General features: G+C 47.1%; 1 protein-coding gene across 1 annotated transcript; it reads left to right on the top strand.

Moving 5' to 3' along the window:
• Window positions 1–299: 299 nt before the first annotated feature.
• ACP5 (acid phosphatase 5, tartrate resistant) lies at window positions 300–14,881 on the top strand. The gene is made up of 5 exons (XM_080987372.1): window positions 300–610; window positions 6,788–7,042; window positions 8,382–8,509; window positions 10,806–11,151; window positions 13,030–14,881. The coding sequence occupies exons 2-5, from the start codon at window positions 6,788–6,790 to the stop codon at window positions 13,270–13,272; spliced, it is 972 nt and encodes a 323-aa protein (XP_080843498.1). The 5' UTR covers window positions 300–610; the 3' UTR covers window positions 13,273–14,881.
• Window positions 14,882–21,813: the final 6,932 nt, after the last annotated feature.

Below are 21,813 nucleotides of genomic sequence, written 5' to 3' on the forward strand. Positions count from 1 at the left end.
CAGGTTGGTCTTCCTGTGCTGATCTATGTACGTGCTTGGTTGGTACACTTATGAACATTACCATATATCTAAGACCTCAAAATTCCTATCACAATATCTTGTCAGAAGGTCCCACAGCTAGTCCGCCGGTCTCGTTCAAACGGTGCGTTTCCTGAGTCCTTCTTCAAAAAAGTAAGCTAGCCTTTGTGGCATCCAACGTGAGGAGCTGCGAAAGGGTTAAGGGGCTGAGCCGCAGTTTCCTTATCAGCTTTGCCGCGAAGGCAGGTTAAAGAATCTTTAACCTCTGTCTGCTAGGAGGAAGAAGTGTCACATGGCTTGTGGGGGGAGAGAGAGAAGTTAGTGTGGGTCATCACTTCAGCATCTGTTTCTCCATCTCACTCAGTTTTTCTGCTTCAATCCTGACTGGTGCTGGAGGGAACTCCCCCCCGCCCCATCCGCCCCAATTTCCCGTTTCCAGTTACTGATAAAATGTCCCCTGTTGCAGCGGAGGTGCTTCAGTTGTTTTCAGATGACAGAGACTCCCTGGAGAGAGAGGTGCTGAGTTAACACCCAGGACGATCGGATCCGAGCACATAAGTTTTGACAAGACGGATCTTAACAAAAACAGCAAGTAAGTTCCTCTTGTTGCAAAGTCTTTTTCTTTCTCTTTCTGGTGCTTCCTCTGCGTACTTGCTTTCCTACCTCGCTCACAGGTCGCCCCTGATCTGCCCCCCCTTTCCTTTTCCTTTTGTCCCCTCCCGGAGAAGAGCGCAATCGATGGATCCGTTTCAACATTTTGTCACCGGTTGGACGCCCATGTTAATACAGCCTAAAAACACGGGCTACCCATTAGGAAAGGCGCAAACAAGAGCAAATGGAAGGGATGCCAGCGTGGTTAAATCGAAGAGTCAGGAAAGCCATACAATGCAACAAGGCTTTCTTTAAGAAGTGAGTGTTTTGGGTGATGACAAAGAGAGAGCACAAGCTCTGGCAAGCCAAGTGCAAACCTAGGCTAAGGAGGTCTCTGAAGAACAAAGAATTAAAGCTGTGAAACTGAATAATAAGGGATGTTTAAAGTTCAGCAGAAGGGAAATCAGACAGAGCACCACTGGGATTGTTACAGCCCTAATCCTGATCCAGGACCCTAATCCTAATGTCGACCCAGTGTGCGGCAGCTACAAAAAAGAAAAAAAAAGAGAGGCAAATTCCATGCTAGGGTTCATTAGGAAAGGAATTGAAAACAAAACTGTCAATATCATAACACCATTATTCAAATCTATGGTGTGATCACATTTGGAATACAGTCATTCCTTGGGTTGTGAATGCTGCGGGTTGTGCGTTTTCGGGTTACGGATGGCGTCGAACCCAGAAGTACCAGAATGGGTTACTTCCAGGTTTCGGCGCTCGCGCATGTGCATAAACACAGGATCGTGCTTTGCGCATGCGCAGAAGCGCTGAATCACGTCACGCGCGTGTGCAGACACAGCGCTGCAGGTTGTGAACGTGCCTGCCACACGGATCACGTTCGCAACCCGAGGTTGCACTGTACCATGTACAGTTCTGGTTGTTTCACCTCCTTGTGACATCAGGGTGCTGGACCAGATGGGCCATTGCGGGTTATTCTTACGTTCTTTTGTTAATTGCACTGCGAAAAAGGAACACCTGTCTTTTTTACTCTCTTTAATCACCAAATCTGGGTTTGATGTTGACATAATACTGCAAAATAGGAAAGGTAGTGGCTTTTTAATAAATCCCAGTATCTAGGAGATAAGCAAATGGTATATAACCTCTTCTGCTTTGTATATCTCTCCATACCACAGCATGGCTGTGCACTACCATGTTTTAAGGCTGCAATCTTGTGTGCCCAGTTGCTGAGAGTAAGGGCGCTACCAGACTTCTATATTCTTTGTTATTCATTCACATCAAATTTAGGCTGTGCAGTTAAAGCGGATTTGAAGCTCTTGTGAATCACACCCGCTTCCCCTAAATATCAAATTTTTGGGGTAAGAAAAGTGTGATAACTCTTGATTTGATGCAACATCCTCTAGTGTCTCCCCAAACATATCAGAGTGAATGTCCAGTGGTGTCTAATCTGTAAACAAAGGAATTGAGATGAGTGCCCCTCAGGCAGGTCCACAAATTCTCAGTAGACATGCACAGGAATGCACTATGAATGACAATAGCTTTCTAATGCAATCTTGGCGTGAGCAATGATTGTTTTTTCAGGGCGTGATTAGATAAATATGGGTGGAATTCAACATGCTATACTGTATTAATGTTCTATCTGCACAACCACATCCACTTGCCAGACAGAATGTCTCTCTCTCCCCCCTTCCCACTCACCCCTCAGAAACAATTTTGTGGGAAAGTCCTGTTACACAAACAGAAGTCCTGGTGCAGGCCTTTCACTAACGAGTTTGTTAAGTGAATTCTGCCCTGTGTATCAATAGAAAGGCATTTTCACAAGGGACATTTAAAAGGTCACTGGGTTTTTGTATGAGTGTTTGTAAATTTGAAGAACACACCAACCCAACCGAGTATGGTATCAATTGAAAAACAACACACTGGGTAAGGTATCAATTTGATTTTTTTAATGGGTATTTGGCTGGTTAGGCACATTAGCTAGCTGGCAGGACAAAAATCTTGGGTTGGTGGAGAAATAGTTCCATTTTCTATGGGTGCTTCCAAGTGGCTGTTTATTGTTGCTCAGACATGCAAGTTTTTCACAGCATCCACACAATATTGCCACATTATATTGCCATCCATATCTTGCCCCCACCATTTAATCATTATTTACCCCATGCATGGAAATCCAGTGTTGTGGGGAGGGGAACTGCTGCCAGTGTCCCACGATCTGCAGTATCCAAGTGACCCATTTGTAATATTAAACCCTCACCTGGAAGCATTCTATGCCTTATTAGCAATATCTAGAAATAATTTGTTGGGGGTCTTTGCTGTTCGCTGAGGAGGACTCTCCTGTGTGAGGGTCTGAGGGCCCTGCTCTTGCCGCTTACCACCTACCTGGCCCGGGGCGGGGCCTGAAGCCTCACAGGGACGGTTGCTGTCACTGCTGCTGCGGCCCAGGGGGATCCGGAGGGGCGCAGAGTTCTTTTTAAAATGTTTTAAAATTTTCCTTTTTATTTTTTATTTTTTTTGTATATGCAGGGACGGGGATGGGGGTGGGATGGATGTTTAGTTGGGAATTTGTTTGATTTTGATGGATTTGTAATTTTTACAGTTTTTTATTTGTATTGTTTTTTGTTTTCTGGGTTTTTTTATTATTATTGTTTTAAGGTCTTATTTTGTTCTTAAGGGGAGGGGTCAGGGCTGCCGGGGAGTGGGTCCCAGCCAACAAAATGGCTGGGGCATGTTCCACAGAGAGGGATGCGCTGGGACAACCGATCTCAGTGATCATGGGTAGGAGGAGGAGTTACGCTAAGACCAGACTATGTCATTACAGAGGAGGCAGGTTTAGTCGTTGTCTGAGGACTATCCCTGCCTCCGGGTCTGGTCCTGACCGGACGGATACTAGAATCAGCAAGGGATACCCACATGACCTGAAGGTGCTGCTGTGCAATGCCAGGTCAATGATTCATAAGACCACTGCCATCCATGACTTGATCATGGTTGGAGGATTTGACCTGGCATGTGTAACAGACTTGGTTGGATGAAGCAGATGGGCCTGTTCTTGCCGCTGCTTGTCCACCAGGTTTCTCTTACGCACAGCAACCCAGGCCTTGTGGGCAGGGAGGGGGGGTTGCAGTGATTTTTAGGAAGTCATTAGTTTGCACCAGGCGTCCTATTGGGAAGACCCAGTTCTCTGAGTGCATGCTCTGGAAGTTGGGCAATAGGGGCAGTACAGGATTCCTTTTGGTGTACCGACCTCCCCGCTGCACCAAGGATTCCCTGCCCGAGCTGCTTCAGGTCGTGGCGGATGTTCTCCTGGAGACACCTAGTTTGGTTGTCCTAGGGGATTTTAATATCCATGCCGACACGACCTTACAAGGGGCCGCTCGGGACTTCGTGGAAAGCATGGCCTCCATGGGGCTGTCCCTGAATAAGTTTGGCCCAACCCATAGCCGCAGACATGCCTTGGACCTGGTGTTTACCTCTATGGATGTTGGTGATCTGACACTAAGTAAAAGCGAAACGAAAGAAGTGCCATGGTCAGACCACTTCCTGGTGCAACTTGACTTCTCCGAGACCCTTCCCCTCTGCAGGGAGGTGGGACCGATTCGGATGGTCCGCCCCCGCCACTTAATGGATCCAAATGGTTTCCAGAGAGTGGTAGGGGATGCTTTATCCCATGTTGATGGCCTTTCAGCTGATTCCCTGGTGGCCCGCTGGAATGTGGAGCTAACCAGGGCTATTGACTGTTTGGCTCCAAAGCGCCCTCTCCGATTGCATGGAGCCCAGACAGCCCGGTGGTTTTCCACGGATCTGAGGGCAATGAAACAATCGTTGAGACGGCTAGAGCGCCGGTGGCGGATGACCCATTCTGAAGCTGACCGGACACAGGTTAGAGCTCAATGTCGAGCCTACCAAGTGGCGGTAGCGACGGCGAAGAAGACTTTCTTCACCGCCTCTATTGCATCTGCAGAAAACAGCAGCAGGAGACTTTTTCAGGTGGTCCGCAATTTAGCGGAACCACCTGCTACATCGGGGCCCAGTACAGGCCACATGATCTCCTGCAATGATTTTGCAAAGTTTTTTGCAGATAAAGTCGCTCAGATTCGGGAAGAGATAGACGCCACCGTGGGAGCAGGGCTGGGGCGGGAGAGTGCTAGAGTCCTGTCTAGTCAAATTGCGTGGGATTAATTCCAATCTGTTACCTCCGAGGATGTGGACAGGTTGCTTGGACGAGTGAAACCAACCACCTGTCTCCTTGATCTTTGCCCATCCTGCCTTATAAAAGCTAGCCGGGAACGGCTGGGCGATGGGCTCCGTGGGGTGGTGAATGCTTCCCTCCGTGAGGCAGCCTTCCCAGACCCGCTGAAAGAGGCGGTTATTAAACCGCTTCTTAAAAAACCATCTTTAGATGCGGCCACGATGGCCAACTATCGCCCAGTCTCAAATCTTCCATTCTTGGGCAAGGTGATTGAGCGAGTGGTTGCTGAACAACTCCAGGCACGCCTGGAAGAAGCGGACCATTTGGATCCCTTCCAGTCGGGATTCAGGCCTCATCACAGGACTGAAACTGCCTTGGTCGCACTGGTTGATGATCTCCGGCGGGCTAAGGACAAAGGTGAGAGCTGTTTCCTAGTTCTGCTGGATCTGTCAGCGGCGTTTGATACCATCGACCATAACATCCTTCTGGACCGTCTTGAGGGGCTGGGAGCTGGGGGCACTGTCATACAGTGGTTCCGCTCCTTCCTCCTGGGCCGTGTTCAGAAAGTGGTGGGGGGGGGGATGAGTGTTCAGACCCCTGGGCTCTCACTTGTGGGGTGCCTCAGGGTTCTGTCCTCTCCCCCATGCTTTTCAACATCTACATGCAGCCGCTGGGAGAGATCATCAGGGAGTTTGGGCTGGGTGTTCATCAGTATGCGGATGATACCCAGCTCTACCTCTCTTTCAAATCAGAACTAGTGAAGGCGGTGACGGTCCTGTGTGAGTGTCTGGAGGCGGTTGGAGGATGGATGGCGGCTAACAGATTGAGATTGAATCCTGACAAGACAGAAGTACTGTTTCTGGGGGATAGGAGGCGGGCAGGTGTGGAGGATTCCCTGGTCCTGAATGGGGTAACTGTGCCCCTGAAGGACCAGGTGCGCAGCCTGGGAGTCATTTTGGACTCACAGCTGTCCATGGAGGCACAGGTTAAATCCGTGTCCAGGGCAGCTGTGTACCAGCTCCATCTGGTACGCAGGCTGAGACCCTATCTGCCTGCGGACTGCCTCGCCAGAGTGGTGCATGCTCTGGTTATCTCCCACTTGGACTACTGCAATGCGCTCTACATGGGGCTACCTTTGAAGGTGACCCGGAAACTACAACTAATCCAGAACGCAGCAGCCAGACTGGTGACTGGGAGCGGCCGCCGAGACCATATAACACCGGTCTTGAAAGACCTACATTGGCTCCCAGTACGTTTCCGAGCACAATTCAAAGTGTTGGTGCTGACCTTTAAAGCCCTAAACGGCCTCGGTCCAGTATACCTGAAGGAGCGTCTCCACCCCCATCGTTCTACCCGGACACTGAGGTCCCGCACCGAGGGCCTTCTGGCGGTTCCCTCACTGCGAGAAGCCAAGTTACAGGGAACCAGGCAGAGGGCCTTCTCGGTACTGGCGCCGTCCCTGTGGAACGCCCTCCCACCAGATGTCAAAGAGAACAACAACTACCAGACTTTTAGAAGACATCTGAAGGCAGCCCTATTTAGGGAAGCTTTTAATGTTTGATGTATCACAGTATTTTAATATTCTTTTGGAAGCCGCCCAGAGTGGCTGGGGAAACCCAGCCAGATGGGTGGGGTATAAATAATAAATTATTATTATTATTATTATTATTATTATTATTATTATTATTGACATCATTTCAAAGAACACAAAAAAAGAAGCACAGAAGAAGTTGAAATGTTACATCCTATTGGACTCTGGTTGTTTTTAATAAGCACTGCAATTTTTCAGGAATGTGTGTTTGGAACAAACGTGGAATAAAACTCTTTAGTAGTGAGACCAGAAAGGAGAGCAGTGCTCAGAGTCGAGGGGAAGGGGCTTCCTGGAAAAGATAGTAGCAACGCAAGCAGATCTGTGGTTGACCTTTTCCAGGTAAATGTTCTCTCTATCCCCATGTTGTCATCTCATTTCCTCGCTTTCAGATGATGAACTTCCTCTACCTTCTGGGGCTCTTCCTGGCTGCCCTGCCATGCCTTCATGCGCGCTCTTCCTTGCGCTTCATCGCTGTGGGAGATTGGGGTGGGGTGCCCAATGCTCCTTTCTACACAGCCCGCGAGGCAGCCGTGGCCAATGAGATGGGGCGTACGGCAGCTTCGCTGGGAGCAGACTTCATCTTGTCCCTCGGAGACAACTTCTACTACAGTGGTGTGCAGGACGCCTACGACAAGCGCTTTCAGGTCAGGAGGTGGGGTGTGTGTGTGTGTGTGGAGAGGCTGGGGACTCCATCAGGAGTCCTGGAATAAGATAAAGCTCAGAGTGCTGCTGTGTTAACTTGGACACAGCACACAGCCTACACAGTCCCAAGTTGGAGGCACTGGAGTTGAGTGCCAAAGGTAAAGGGACCCCTGACTGTTAGGTCCAGTCGCGGATGACTCTGGGGTTGCGGCACTCATCTTGCTTTACAGGCCGAGGGAGCCGGCGTACAGCTTCCGGGTCATGTGGCCAGCATGACTAAGCCGCTTCTGGCGAACCAGAGCAGTTCATGGAAACGCCGTTTACCTTCCTGCCGGAGTGGTACCTATTTATGTACTTGCACTTTGACGTGCTTTCAAACTGCTAGGTTGGCAGGAGCAGGGACCAAGCAACGGGAGCTCACTCCGTCACAGGGATTTGAACCGCCAACCTTCTGATCGGCAAGCCCTAGGCTCTGTGAATCTCCCCCACCCCAAATCCTGAATTACCTACATGAATTTATTTTAAAGTGTATCCAAGGCACCACCAGCACACTTAGCAATCCTCACTTTTAAGCAGAGGTTGGATTGCTATCTGTCTTGGATTCTTTAGTTGAGATTCTTGCATTGTAGGGGTTGGTCTGGATGACCCTCAGCGTCCCTTCCAATTCTACAGTTCTGCGATTCTATGATTTAGAACCCACCCTTCAGGCAAACAGGCTCCTGGAGTGCCTGATCAGATCAATATAAGCTCCTGCTTCTGCCCTTAGGCTTACAATCTAAAAGACACAGCACAAAAGGAGAAAATGGAGGGGGGGGGAGGGAAAAGCAAATTTCAGGCACCACTTTTATTTTAATTTTTACTTCTTTTATTAAAACGTTTAGAGAGTGTCAGTGAAATGAAATGTTGCTGTGGAAATGGTTATATGTTAGATAAGGCACAACTGAAAACCACGCCATATAAATCTTCTCTTTCTTGAATGCACACACATATTTGGGCACTATTCAAAATATCAGTATTTTACTGGAGTTTTTCAGGCGCATGCCATAAATTTAGGCTCGTACAAAGAGTGGATTATAGCTTTCTGTTGCCTTAACGCAACAAATCCGCGTTAAAAAAACACCTTTGTGTGGTTAAGGAAAGCAACAGGGAGATTGCACTGAAAAGTGTGGGGTGGGCAAATTATAAATGGGGAGGTGCATAACCTCTGTACAAGCAAAGGAAGAAAGAGAGGCATAGTCTAACCTTCAGCGTAAGCTCTCTGCAAGCAAATCCGGATGAATGCGCAATAAACAGATTGTCCGGAGGAATCCGTAAACAAAGGCGCTCCTTTTTCTGTTGCAGGAGACATTCGAGTCAGTTTTCCAGGCACCCTCATTGCGCAACTTGCCCTGGTATGTGCTGGCTGGGAACCACGACCACTCAGGGAATGTCACTGCACAGATTGCCTATAGCAAGATCTCCAAACGTTGGTAAGACTCCACTGCTGTAAGGCCTGTGATTTGTTCTTGTTGTTAGTTAAGGTGCAGAGAGTTACCAGGTGTGGAAAAGTTAGGGGACAGATTTTGCGGGAGGAGGGGAATGTCTTCCAGTGTCCTTGTCTGCATCGTGGGCCCCCTAGTATGTTCACAGCAGAAGTAGGATTTGATCTGTAGGCTTTGCAGCCGACACCCTTAGCCACTAGAGTACACCAGCTCTCTTTTTTGTATATTCTTATTTATTTTCAAGACTAAAATCCAGGTGGAGAATAATAAGAAATGCCTTGATTACTACTGATACCTGTCGTTTTTGAGTCAGCAACAGCTACTGCAAAGTTTGATGAATGCATTACATCAAGAAACAATAGAACAAATAACTATTCCCCTCCCTCCAAAAAAAATACTTTTTTCGTTAGCAGACCACACACAGTGCATCCTCCATAATGACACTTCAGCAAAACTCTACTATAAGTGGAAGACGAGAAATAAGGTCAGGGCAATTGTTTACATGACAAGATATAAAAGGATAAGATCATTGCCAGTAATGCGGTGAACATGATGGAAATACCATACCGAAACACAAATACAGATGTTAAGCATTCCAAATTTGTATACAGTATGAGGGAGGATGCTGTGTATTGTCTTCCCTATTAACATAATTAATAAAAGAGCTCCAAGTTGAAGTAACTTTGTCTGTCTTGTCGGTTTTGGAGTTAGTTTCTCCCTAAATGCAATATACCACACTTTGTGGTACACCAGGTCTTATTAAGCATCTTTAATATTTGTTTTTAATTCTCTGTTATAGTAACAAAACAAACAACCAAGCAAAGCCGCCCTCACACCGCAGCTTCATTGATTTAAAATTTGCGCCACAGATTAAGCAATAAAAAACCTTAAGTGGCTATCAAACCTCTTTCCTTGAGGATAAATCTCTCTCAGCATCAAACACCTGGACGTTGCAGAGGATTCTGTGATATTGCTTACTTTATTTAATTATTCTATCATTTCAGAGCCAATGTTTCTATAAAATGCATTCAAAGGGCAAGGTAGGGTGCTGGTCACAGGCCTTTGGGGCCTCAGTACTGAACTGGACTTATTCTGGAGTAGACAAGTGTGCGATTGCTCTGTTAGTTGACTGCATAGTCCTTTAAAAAGCAGGTCACACAACTTAGCTGAATTGTATATTGTGTTCTCATCAGAGCAACGGAGGCATTGAATTTGTAGATTATTCTCCAATGATATGCAGAAGAGCTGAGAAAGGGAAGTACTTAAACGTTTCCCGATGGTGTCCCCCCCCCCAAAAAAAATTCACACCCACATACCAGACAGCTGCTTTCATACCCACGGGGGGAAAAGATACCTAGGCCCACATATCTCTTCCTCTCAGAGGAGAAAAACAGTTTGAGGATATTTAATGCACAAACAGCCGGGGAGGGAGTTAGTGATTTCTTCTCCTGCCTCTATTCCAATGAAATTTGGAGCCCTGCCAGCTGCATTGCATAATTTTTCAAAAGCCGACCAGGAGACACTTCATAGACCTCCCAGATCGCATCTACCGTATTTTTCGCTCCATAAGACGCACTTTTCCCCTCTTAAAATCTAAGGGGAAATGTCTGTGCATCTTATGGAGCGAATGTGTGGTCCCTGGGGCTGGGGGGGGGGCCCAGGCTTCCCTCGCCAGCCCCGAAAAGCTCCCCGACCTGCTCTTTGGGGCTGGCGGTGGGGGAACGCCAGGCTTCCCCCGCCAGCCCCGACAAGCTCCTGAGCAGCTCTGGGGTAGCCCGCGAAGCCTCCACAGGGCAGCGGGGAGCCTTCATCCCACTGCCCTGCGGAGGCTTCGCACGGCTATCCCTGGCTTTTGCGGGATGTGGGGGAAGGGACAGAGCGAAGCTCTCTCACTTACCCCACCTCCCGCAAAAGCCCCCAAAAGCTGCAATTTTTTTTCTTGAATTCCCCCTCCCCCAAAAAATGTAGGTGCACCTTATGGTCAGGTGCGCCTTATTGAATGAAAAATACAGTAGTTTGGCCCAGAGTGCCTGCAGAGGTGCTGCTTCTCCTTGGAGCTGTGAGGTGATCCTTGCAGATCTACAGGTACAAGTCCTGGCTCAAAGTAATCCCCCTTCTGTTTTGATGTCTGGTTAGGCCAGCCCTTGCGTGGGTTCCCCATCCCATCTCATCCACAGAGCTTTTGTGGCTGTGGAAGCATCCCACCAAAAAGGCCTTGCGATATAGAAGCACCTTCTTCTTCTGCCTTTCTGACTGTTTTGCCTCCCGCTCTTTTCGCTACCAGGCACTTCCCCAAAAACTACTACAGGCTGAGGTTCAAGGTGCCCGGCACCAATGCCACTGTTTCCATTGTCATGATCGACACGGTGACTATCTGCGGCAATTCGGATGACTTCCAAAATGAGCAGCCCCTGCACCCACAGGAACTGGGCGAGGCCCGCTCCCAGATGTCCTGGCTCCGCAAACAGCTGGCCAACTCTCAGGATGACTACTTGTTGGTGGCTGGGCACTACCCAGTGTGGTCGGTGGGGAAGCACGGACCAACGACATGCTTGGTGAAGCATCTGCAGCCGCTGCTGCTGAAATACAAGGCCACAGCCTACTTGTGCGGCCATGATCACAACCTGCAGGTGAGCCAAGAAAGAGAGAGCCCCATCATCCTTGCTTAGAACTTTGCTCTTGCACACTTCCTATAAAGACAATGCCCCTTGTGGTAGAAAGTGGTATATTTGGGCCTGGGTCTTGGGCTTCCTTTGCTGTTGTTGTTGTTTAGTCGTGTCCAACTCTTCGTGACCCCATGGACCAGAGCACGCCAGGCACTCCTGTCTTCCACTGCCTCCCACAGTTTGGTCAGACTCATGTTTGTAGCTTCGAGAACACTGTCCAACCATCTCATCCTCTGTCGTCCCCTTCTCCTTGTGCCCTCCATCTTTCCCAACATCAGGGTCTTTTCCAGGGAGTCTTCTCTTCTCATGAGGTGGCCAAAGTATTGGAGCTATGCTGTATATCCATAACTATTTGCTGCAGTGTGAATGGCTTTCTGTTAAGAGAGTTATCAGTGTAAATGGCATGTTACAGGTTTGCATAAACAAAAAAAAAGTTCTCCCAAGGAACTTGCAATATAAAAGCTTGAGAACCTAGGAAGCAGTGGAGATTCCTCTCTCTCTTTCTAAGAGACCAGCCTCAGCTTCAGGATCTGTCCTTCCAGTGAGCACTCAGGGCTGATTTCCTTCAGAATGGAGAGGTTTGATCTTCTTGCAGTCCATGGGACTCTCAAGAGTCTCCTCCAGCACCATAATTCAAAAGCATCAATTCTTCGGTGATCAGCCTTCTTTATGGTCCAGCTCTGTTTCCCACCTGTAAAAGAGGGGAAGAATAATGATCTTGCTGCAGGAATGAGTGAGAAAATACACACTAAACGAGCCACAAGTGCTATTGAAAAGTGTGAGAAGGAAGTTCTTAGTTCATGACCTGTGACTGTTGGGGTGTTGCTCTTGGTTTATGGCCTCATTCCCCCTTCCTCCAATTTCTGCCTCATAATGCTATCCTAACACCTGCCTTTTGCTTTTCATTGCACACTGGGAGAGCTGGTAGAAGTGGGGAAGCAGATGGGCTCCTTCGCTAACTTTCCATCCCATGTCTTGTGTCTCTTCACCAGCACTTCCCTTTGACCACTGACCCTTGCGCCATGAGCGCCTCTCCTGCTGCCACCTGACATACCCTTTCCTCAACCTCTCTCGTCTTTTCCATTCCTTTCCTTCTCCCAACTTGGTATGTCTGGCACAGGTAGCAAGTCCCTCTGGAGAGGAACTGTGCCATTTGATGGTCTGAGTAGAAATTGAGCGCTAAACATAAAAATGTGCCCCTACAGCCCTGTCTCTTCCTATCTGGCAGCCTATCTTGAACATACTTTGTCATCATTATTGTTGATTGATTGTTTGAAATCTTATGCTGCTTTTCATTCAAATGAATCCCAAAGCAGCTTATAAACAATAAATAACAATAACAAAATAGAGCTTAATAGAATATCACAAGTACTACATAAATCATACAAGATCATTACAACTATTGCACCCCACTGCCTTTCCTTCTTGGAGCAACACTGAGCTTCAGCAATACTGAGCTTCTCACAATCGTTTCATGGGCTGGAAGTTGTACCCGTCTCTTAAATAAAAGTCTGTCACATATACAGTGGTACCTTGGTTCTTGAACTTAATCCATTCTGGGAGTCCATTGGACTCCTGAAACCGTTCGAAGACCAAGGCACGACTTCCGATTAGCTGCACTCAAGCAGAAGCCGCGTTGGACGTTCGGCTTCTGAAAAACGTTCGCAAATGGGAGCTGATTTATTCAACAACTAAGTCGTTTGAGAACCAAGGTACCACTGTAATGTTTTCCCAACATGCATAGGTGGGGGGATAGCTAGGCAACAACATGATGGCTTGAGACACCCAAAAGTTATGCGACGGTGATACTGGTTTGAGCCTGTTCCTCCCTTTCTCCAACAGTACCTCCAGGACAAAACTGGCTTGGGCTATGTCCTAAGTGGAGCGGGGAACTTCATGGATGACAACAAGCAACACCTTCACGAGGTCCCTGCTGGATACCTGCGCTTCTTCTATGGCCACGCCTCTTCTCAAGGGGGCTTTGCCTACATTGAGATTAATGCCAAAGAGATGAGCATTACCTACATTGAGGGCAAAGGCAAGTCTCTCTACAAGACCTCGCTGCCCAGGCGGAGACGTTTCTGAAGATGAGACAACAGTCAGCATTGGCCTTGTAGGGGCACAGTTGGCCTGTCTGACACACACAAACACAGCACGCCTTCCTCCTAGGGCTGAGAACTGGCATTTGTGGGGAGTGTAGCCATCCAGAGAGCTCTAAGATCTCCTGTTTGTGAGGCACTCCTACTGTTCTGCACACCTCAAAAGACCCACCTGTACATAACCGGTCGTGGTTATGTAGTTCCACCTTCCTCCCAGTAGAACCTAATCTCTTCTGCATCCAAAGCCTTCCTTTCTGAATGCTGCCTCTGAATCCTCGTATGTGGCTCCTGCCCAGATATTGATAACGTACCAAATCCAGAGTCATCACTGGTCCAGCTTAATCGCCACCTGGCTGGTGGCTACTATGAGCCTTTGTCATAGGTGTTAGGTAAACGTCATAGGTGTTAAATTTTCGGCATTTCAAAATTTGCAAGAATGGAGGAACAACCCATAGCGGGCAAGGGTCAGAGATCTGCTCAGCTTAAATGAAATCCATACCCTTGCTCCTGGCCTTTGTTCCAACTGCAGGATGAGGCCTCCATGCAGTCTTGCTGCTTCCAGGGGGCAAAATGAGAAGGGAAGAATGTACAATTGCCACTTAACCAGCCCCAGAGCCATTACAAGCTGCCTATCACACAAACACATGAGAGGTAGAAGAACCAGTCAACACTGAGTAGTCCTAATTCATTCCTCTCCTAGTACAAAAAAAGAAGAAAAAGCAGGGACTGTTCCCTCACTTACTATATAGCCTACTCCTGCAGCATGGTGTCTGTAGCTGCCATGAACTTTCAGAATTATCTCAAAGAAGAATGAACTTTTGCCTACTTAAGATCACCATTCTGAAACTATCTGCTGGCTCATCTGTTTCAGGTGTAAACAGTGGGACTCAGCTAGCTGTTTAGGGTTGGGGCTGAAAAATAACTTTGCTCTGAGCAGCACCCAGTGAAGCCGGGAAGTGTTTGGATGCAGATGACATTGGGATCTTTCCCCTTTAACTTTTCAAGTACATGATCCTCCTCTATGCACCTCTTATGTAGAAATTCTGTACCACACAGGCGAGGCTTTGCAGCAGGAGTTTTCCTCCTGTTGACAAACAGCTCCTGTGGATCGGGAGATGGTGGCGATTAGGAAAGTGGGGGTATGCAGAACACCCAGACTTAAGGTCCTCACTTTAGTAATTTTATTGCCCAGCCCCATGTCCTTTCAAGACAGTGGACTTCATGATTCAGTCGTTCATCCTATCCTGGTGAAACAACACTCTTCAAATGAAGAATGCAAGTTTTGCTGTGTGCCAAAGGAAGAAGAGCTCCGTCTGCCTTCTAAACAGCCGCTATTGGATAAATAGGTCTCTTCCTTTCTGGATTTTTCTTCTGACTCTTCTGTTTTGTATTTGATTCTGCTCCAGACGTTAGTTGCTGTTATGCATTTTAAAGCCATTCACTTGCCAAGATGTTTATCTGCAAGATCAATGATTCTGTGCAACCAGGATCCAGTTTTATTCTGTATATGGGCTCCTTAGGTTTGGTTGAAGAAAACACAGAATCTTCTAATGTTTTCTTCTGACTAGCTTTTCAATAAATTACTTTTAATACTTTTGGCTTTCCCCCCCACCAAACTGAATTTCAGTAGGGCCTTTGTGAAGAACAGTTTGCGTGCCTAAGTTGTTTTTTAAAAAAGCTCAGAGGTGTTAATTCCATATCTACTGGAAAACAGATGCCCGCCCCCCATATCCTTTCACAGAGAAACCAGGACTCTCAGGGCCAGCCCTCCCATTAGGCAAAGTGAGGCAACAGCCTCAGGCAGCAGATGCTTTGGAGGGCAGCAGTAGCAGGGGAAGGTTATTTCAGTTTTAAAATATGGCAGTATATACAAGATGAATAGAGTATGTGAATGGAATACAAAACATGCATGGGGTGAGGTAAAGGTAAAGGGACCCCTGACCATTAGGTCCAGTCGTGACCAACTCTGGGGTTGCGGCACTCATCTCGCTTTATTGGCCGAGGGAGCCGGCGTACAGCTTCCGAGTCATGTGGCCAGCATGACTAAGCTGCTTCTGGCGAACCAGAGCAGCGCACGGAAATGCCGTTTACCTTCCCGCCGAAGCGGTGCCTATTTATCTACTTGCACTTTGATGTGCTTTCGAACTGCTAGGTGGGCACGAGTAGGGACCGAGCAACGGGAGCTCATCTTGTCGCAGGGATTCGAACCGCCGACCTTCTGATCAGCAAGTCCTAGGCTCTGTGGTTTAACCCACAGCGCCACCCGCGTCCCTTCATGGGATGAGGTACCATGACCTAATATTTCACTGCTAACATATAATAAAAGAAATGTGGTGCCACATCATCACATTTCTTTTACTAGACATAACCAGGGAAACGTCAGCGGGTGGCAGACATTTTCCCTCACAACAGGGAGTTAGGCCTTTCCCCCTCATTCCTTTATCTCCGCTATTATACAAACCATGTCTACCCTTTCTGTTTCCAAGGACATAAACCAAAAGGAAAACTGTTATTTTACATTTAAGCCGAATACTGTTGCCAAGAGACAATGGCTGCAGTGCAGGTGGGGGAATGAACAGGTCGTAATTTGGCCTTTTAAATCTTGAGTTTAAACAGACTAAAAAAAACTGAAAGTTTTCATTTCTGGCATACAGTAGACTAACAGCTTCATTTCTTCTTCTTCATGAGCAGGATATATTTTTCTCCAGTCATGAACATTCAGCTTTCATATTTATCAAGACATTCCAGACAAAACCAGGCTTGTTAGACTCAGGACCTAATTCACAAATTAACATAAACGAATTCCAAAAGAGGGAGACACGTTATTTTGCTACAGCAACCTCCCCCCCTGTTCTGTGGCACCTTAGAATATGAATATTACGTATGTGTGACATAAACACAATAAAACTGTCAATCTTTAAGAAGAAGACGAGTTTGGATTTGATATCCCGCTTTATCACTACCCGAAGGAGTCTCAAAGGGGCTAACATTCTCCTTTCCCTTCCTCCCCCACAACAAACACTCTGTAAGGTGAGTGGGGCTGAGAGACTTCAGAGAAGTGTGACTAGCCCAAGGTCACCCAGCAGCTGCATGTGGAGGAGCAGGGAAGCGAACCCAGTTCCCCAGATTACAAGTCTACCGCTCTTAACCACTACAACACAATGACTGCTGTTTTTCAGGTTCAAAAAGAGTCAGAGAGATTAAGCACATAGCTGTCATTGAAGAAGAGGGAGTGGTGAATTTTGCAGTATATAAAGATAGGTGAGGGCAGGGGAGGACTTAAAAGAATCCAAACAGATCCTGGTGCCTCCATAAGCTAATGGTGAGATTGCCCCCAGCCACACTGGCCCAAACGTCATATCTGCATTGCAAAGGCCATTCCACAAGGTCAGCTGCTCGTCTGCTAAAAGGTGGTTGCATTTCTTCTGAAGCAAGCATGTCCTAAGCAAAGGTAAAGGGACCACTGACCGTTAATTCCAGTCGCGGACAACTCTGGTGTTGCAGCGCTCATCTCGCTTTACTGGCCGAGGGAGCCGGCGTTTGTCCGCAGACAGCTTCCGGGTCATGTGGCCACCATGACTAAGCTGCTTCTGGCAAACCAGAGCAGCGCACGGAAAGGCCGTTTACCTTCCCGCCAGAACGGTACCTACTTATCTACTTGCACTTTTTGGCATGCTTTCGAACTGCTAGGTTGGCAGAAGCAGGGACCGAACAACAGGAGCTCACCCCATCGCGGGGATTTGAACTGCCGACCTTCTGATCAGCAAGCCCTAGGCTCAGTGGTTTAGTCCACAGCGCCACCCGCATCCCTCTAAGCTTTTCCTAAGAGGCAATAAATATTGCCCCTTTAGAGTTGCAAGTTATTGACCATTAAATCTGAAGAGCTGAAGATGTGCAGGAACATATGAAGCTGCTTTATACTGAGTCAGACCATTACTCCATGTCTACACCACCTGACAGCGACCCCCCAGGGTATCAGATGGGGGACATTCCCACCTGTACTTGGAAACACCAGATCTTAAACGGGGAGCCTTCTGCATTCAAAGCTCTACCACAGCCCATGAAGTCCTTTGTAAAGGTTGGGTGACAACTGCCGGCTTTTAGGAGAGGATATAACACCATGGCTTTATATTCTGCCTGACCTAATATTTATTTACAGCATTTTTATCCCGCCTCTTCGTTCAAAGAGCTCAGTTTCTCTCCTCCCCATTTTCTCCCCACAACAACCCTGTAGAATTGACCCAGAGAGACCAAGGGTCACTCAGTCAGCTTCATGGGGATTTTAATCTGGGACTCTCCAGTCCTCGTCTGATACTCTTAACAACTACACCACATTGGTTCTATGATTTCAATTCTGCAGCACTTGTAAACTTGTTTTTCAGTTTCTGGCTACTCTCAAGAGATATCAAAAAGGAAGAAGTAAAAAGCAGAGACATCACCTTGCCAACAAAAGTCCGTATAGTTAAAGCTATGGTTTTCCCAGTAGTGATGTATGGAAGTGAGAGCTGGACCATAAAGAAGGCTGATCACCGAAGCATTGATGCTTTTGAATTATGGTGCTGGAGGAGACTCTTGAGAGTCCCATGGACTGCAAGAAGATCAAACGTATCCATTCTTAAGGAAATCAGCCCTGAGTGCTCACTGGAAGGACAGATCCTGAAGCTGAGGCTCCAATACTTTGGCCACCTCATGAGAAGAGAAGACTCCCTGGAAAAGACCCTGATGTTGGGAAAGATGGAGGGCACAAGGAGAAGGGGACGACAGAGGACAAGATGGTTGGACGGTGTTCTCGAAGCTACAAACATGAGCCTGACCAAACTGCGGGAGGCGGTGGAAGACAGGAGTGCCTGGTGTGCTCTGGTCCATGGGGTCACGAAGAGTCGGACACGACTAAACAACAACAAAATATATAATAAATGTTCATAAATATACCAAGCAAGCACGTACATAAATATATAAACCACATGTCTGAAGCAGCACAGGAAGACAGTCCTGAAACTATTTTGACTCTCCCAAACTGACCAAATGTTTCTCTGCAAGGAGGGAAGAAAACTGAAAAAAACTCCCCATTGTCTCTGTGCTCACCAATCCTGCCTTAAGGGCACATTTAAGGTGTGAATAGGGTGAGCCTGTGACCTGTGACCTGGATTCAGGAATTAAGTAGTTATAATAAGAAAAGAGTGGCCAAAACCCAGATAATGCAAGCAGGTAACCTGCCAGACAGGAGATAAACAACACACTCAGGATTCTGTTTTAGACCGCCCCCTGTAATGTATGTATGATGTACTGGGGGGGGGGGTGTCCTGGGCTACACCCCTTCTGTGATCTATGTATGATGATTCTGGGGGTGGTCTGGAGTTTGAAGGTGGGCAATTCCAAAAGTCTATATAAGGACGGGCACAGCTTTGTTCTGGGTCCTCCTCCTCTCTCCTGTGTGTGAGGGGAGCACCCTGTTGCAACAGTTCAATAAATATCATGCTTACTAGCTGCTTTGCTTCTCAATATTCTCTGGTTGGCCTCTGTTATTTTCTCCTACCGATGGAGAACCTACAAAGGACTCTATAAGGGCTCTTGTGTACCCCATAAGGAAATAAGGGCAGATTTTGTTTACAACACTGGTATAGCACAGAGGCGAAGTGTGTGTGTGAGAAAAACCATAAATTCCTCAGGTGAAAACTCCGCATCTTAGCCATTAGTGCAGGAGATTAGCACCATGTAGCCCAAGTATTTTACTTGAAGTTACCAGCTATAAATTGCTAGTTGGTGCCATATGCATGTGAAAGTTTGCAAGTCATCCGGGAGCCCAGATGGAGCGTGTGGGACACTTTCCAAAATGGCTGCAAGATGTGACAGTAAAAAATTCCCCCAGGAGGCCAAAAACCCTAACTATTGCTTTTCAGGATAGAACACCCCATTTCCAAGTGCCCCCCAATAACCTCTGATGCAGATTTTTAAAATTTGTCCTATTGCATATCATGTAATCGTTAAAAATGCCATCCATACCTCCTAAATTATGGATTGTAGAGCAAAATAATCCCTTACTTCAACACCACCTGCAAACAACAACAACCATCAAATAACCCCCAAACCAGCTTCACATCTGAATATAAGATGAGCCCTGCTGGATCCCATTCAACTAGGTTGGCCACATGTGCTAAATGTGCTTATAAATTATGGGTTGTAGAGTAAAATCACAGCAGAAGCAAAGTAAATGTGATGTGAACACAGACTTGAGTGACAAAATAGGAGAAGCCTTCTGCACCCAGAAACGATCAAGTACTATCAGAAAAAGACAATATCAACGCAGGATATCTGGGAGAATGAGAATGTCTTTGCCTGGAGCTGAAAAGATGAAAATGTTGGCACCAGGAAAGCCTCTCTGGGGAGAGCGTTCCACAGATGGAGCAGGGGGAAGGCTGCTGCTAAAGAGGTTTGTTCACTCATCATCCTCCAAACATCTCCTGAAAGTGCTCCCCAGAGAAGGGTCTTCAGATGATGATGATGAAGAAGACGACTTGCTAGTTGCTTCTTACACAAAAACGGTCTCCAAGGGACTTACAACATATTAATAAGCATAAGCACAGGTAAAAGTATTGTTAAGTGTTGGCTATTTGCAGTTTAGTAGCACAGCAGAGAGCTTGCTGGGGAGACCATGCATTAAAAAGGGACTCAGAAATAACTTAAACAAGGTTTTAATTACAAAAACAAAAACTCCTTTTACACTAAATACATCAACAAACAAACATGGCCCAACCACCAACCCATCCCCCAGGGTAATGGGAGAGCTAGGTGCTGCTCCTTATATACTACAACCAATTGCCAACACAGCTTAATCAATACAACTCAGCAGCACCTGCTATGTTTCACAGCTGTAAAGCTGGGTCTCCTTATCTTGCTCTGGCCCTTGCTCTGGCCCCTTAAAGACATACACATCGGGTGGAACAATGATGAACCTTTACATTTAAAGAAACCATTCAACATGTTCACTCATTATGCTCCAAACATCTCCTGAAAGTGCCCCCCAGAGAAGGGTCTTCAGATGATGATGAAGAAGAAGACTTGCTAGTTGTTTCTTACACAAAAACGGTCTCCAAGGGACTTACAACATATTTATAAGCATAAGCACAGGTAAAAGTATTGTTAAGAAGTTTGCAGGCAAGCCTTCAGTTTTCACATGCAGCCCTGAAACAACCCCTTTAAAAGAAATATTTCCATACTTGAGACCTGAACGCACTCCAGAATCTGGCACCTGAGGGTTAACAAGGACAACAGATAAATCAAAAGTAAAAGTTACTGCACCAAAGAGGAAATTAGCTTATTCAGGAAAACACCACCAGTAAACAGCACACTAACAACAGATTAAGTTCAAAAGAGTTTAGATTTATCTGAAGGGGGAACTAGTACAGACTGTAACTAGCGCCACTTGCCTTAGAAAAAGGTTTCTCAGGGGACAATGGTAGTTTGAATGGTAAATTCTGAGTGCTTTGGGGGAGTTTTCAGGTAAGGGCCAGAAGAATGCAGGTGGATCATTTTCAGGCGATAGGTAAAGGTAAAGGTACCCCTGCCCGTACGGGCCAGTCGTGTCCGACTCTAGGGTTGTGCGCCCATCTCACTTAAGAGGCCGGGGGCCAGCGCTGTCTGGAGACACTTCCGGGTCACGTGGCCAGCATGACGAAGCTGCTCTGGCGAGCCAGCACCAGCGCAGCACACGGAAACGCCGTTTACCTTCCCGCTATAAAGCGGTACCTATTTATCTACTTGCGCTTAGTGCTTTCGAACTGCTAGGTGGGCAGGAGCTGGGACCGAAAGACGGGAGCTCACCCCGCCGCGGGGATTCGAACCGCCGACCATGCGATCGGCAAGCTCTAGGTGCTGAGGTTTTACCCACAGCGCCACCCGCGTCCTTTTCAGGCGATGGCTGAGTGTAAAAGTTTATTTTTGTAATGGGTGGCTACAGGTAGTGATGAGAAAATGAGATTTTGGGCTGAAGCAGCCAGGGAAGAATAAGAGAGCATGCCAAAGGGAAGTTGATCCAAGATCCAGCTTGGAATCATAAGATACGGGATTTCCTCATATGAGCCTGCCTGGGTTCTGAGATCGTCAGGAGAGGCCCTTCTCTCAGTCCTGCCACCCTCATAGGTATGCTTGGTGAGGACACAGGACAGGACCTTCTTGGTGGTGGCTGCTCCCAGACTCTGGTACTCCCTCCCCAGAGAAGACAGACTGACACCCTCCTTATTGTGCTTCCACCAGCAAATGACAATCTTCTTGAGGAAGGGAAAGGAGAATGTTAGCCGCTTTGAGACTCCTGAAGGCGAGTGAAAGGCGGGATATCAAATCCAAACTCTTCTTCTTCTTGTTCCAACAGTCTTTTTTGGGGAACCGGCTGCTTTTAATGAAAGGGCTGGTGCCCTGCTGGTTTTATTGTAATTATTTGTATACTTTAAACAGATTTTTTATATGTATATGATTTTAATTCTACTAATGTTTGTTTTTAATTATTATTATTTTCATAGCTGTCAATGTC

This window comes from Podarcis pityusensis (genome assembly GCF_964106645.2).
Source record: "Podarcis pityusensis genome assembly, chromosome: 17".
NCBI lineage: Eukaryota > Metazoa > Chordata > Lepidosauria > Squamata > Lacertidae > Podarcis > Podarcis pityusensis.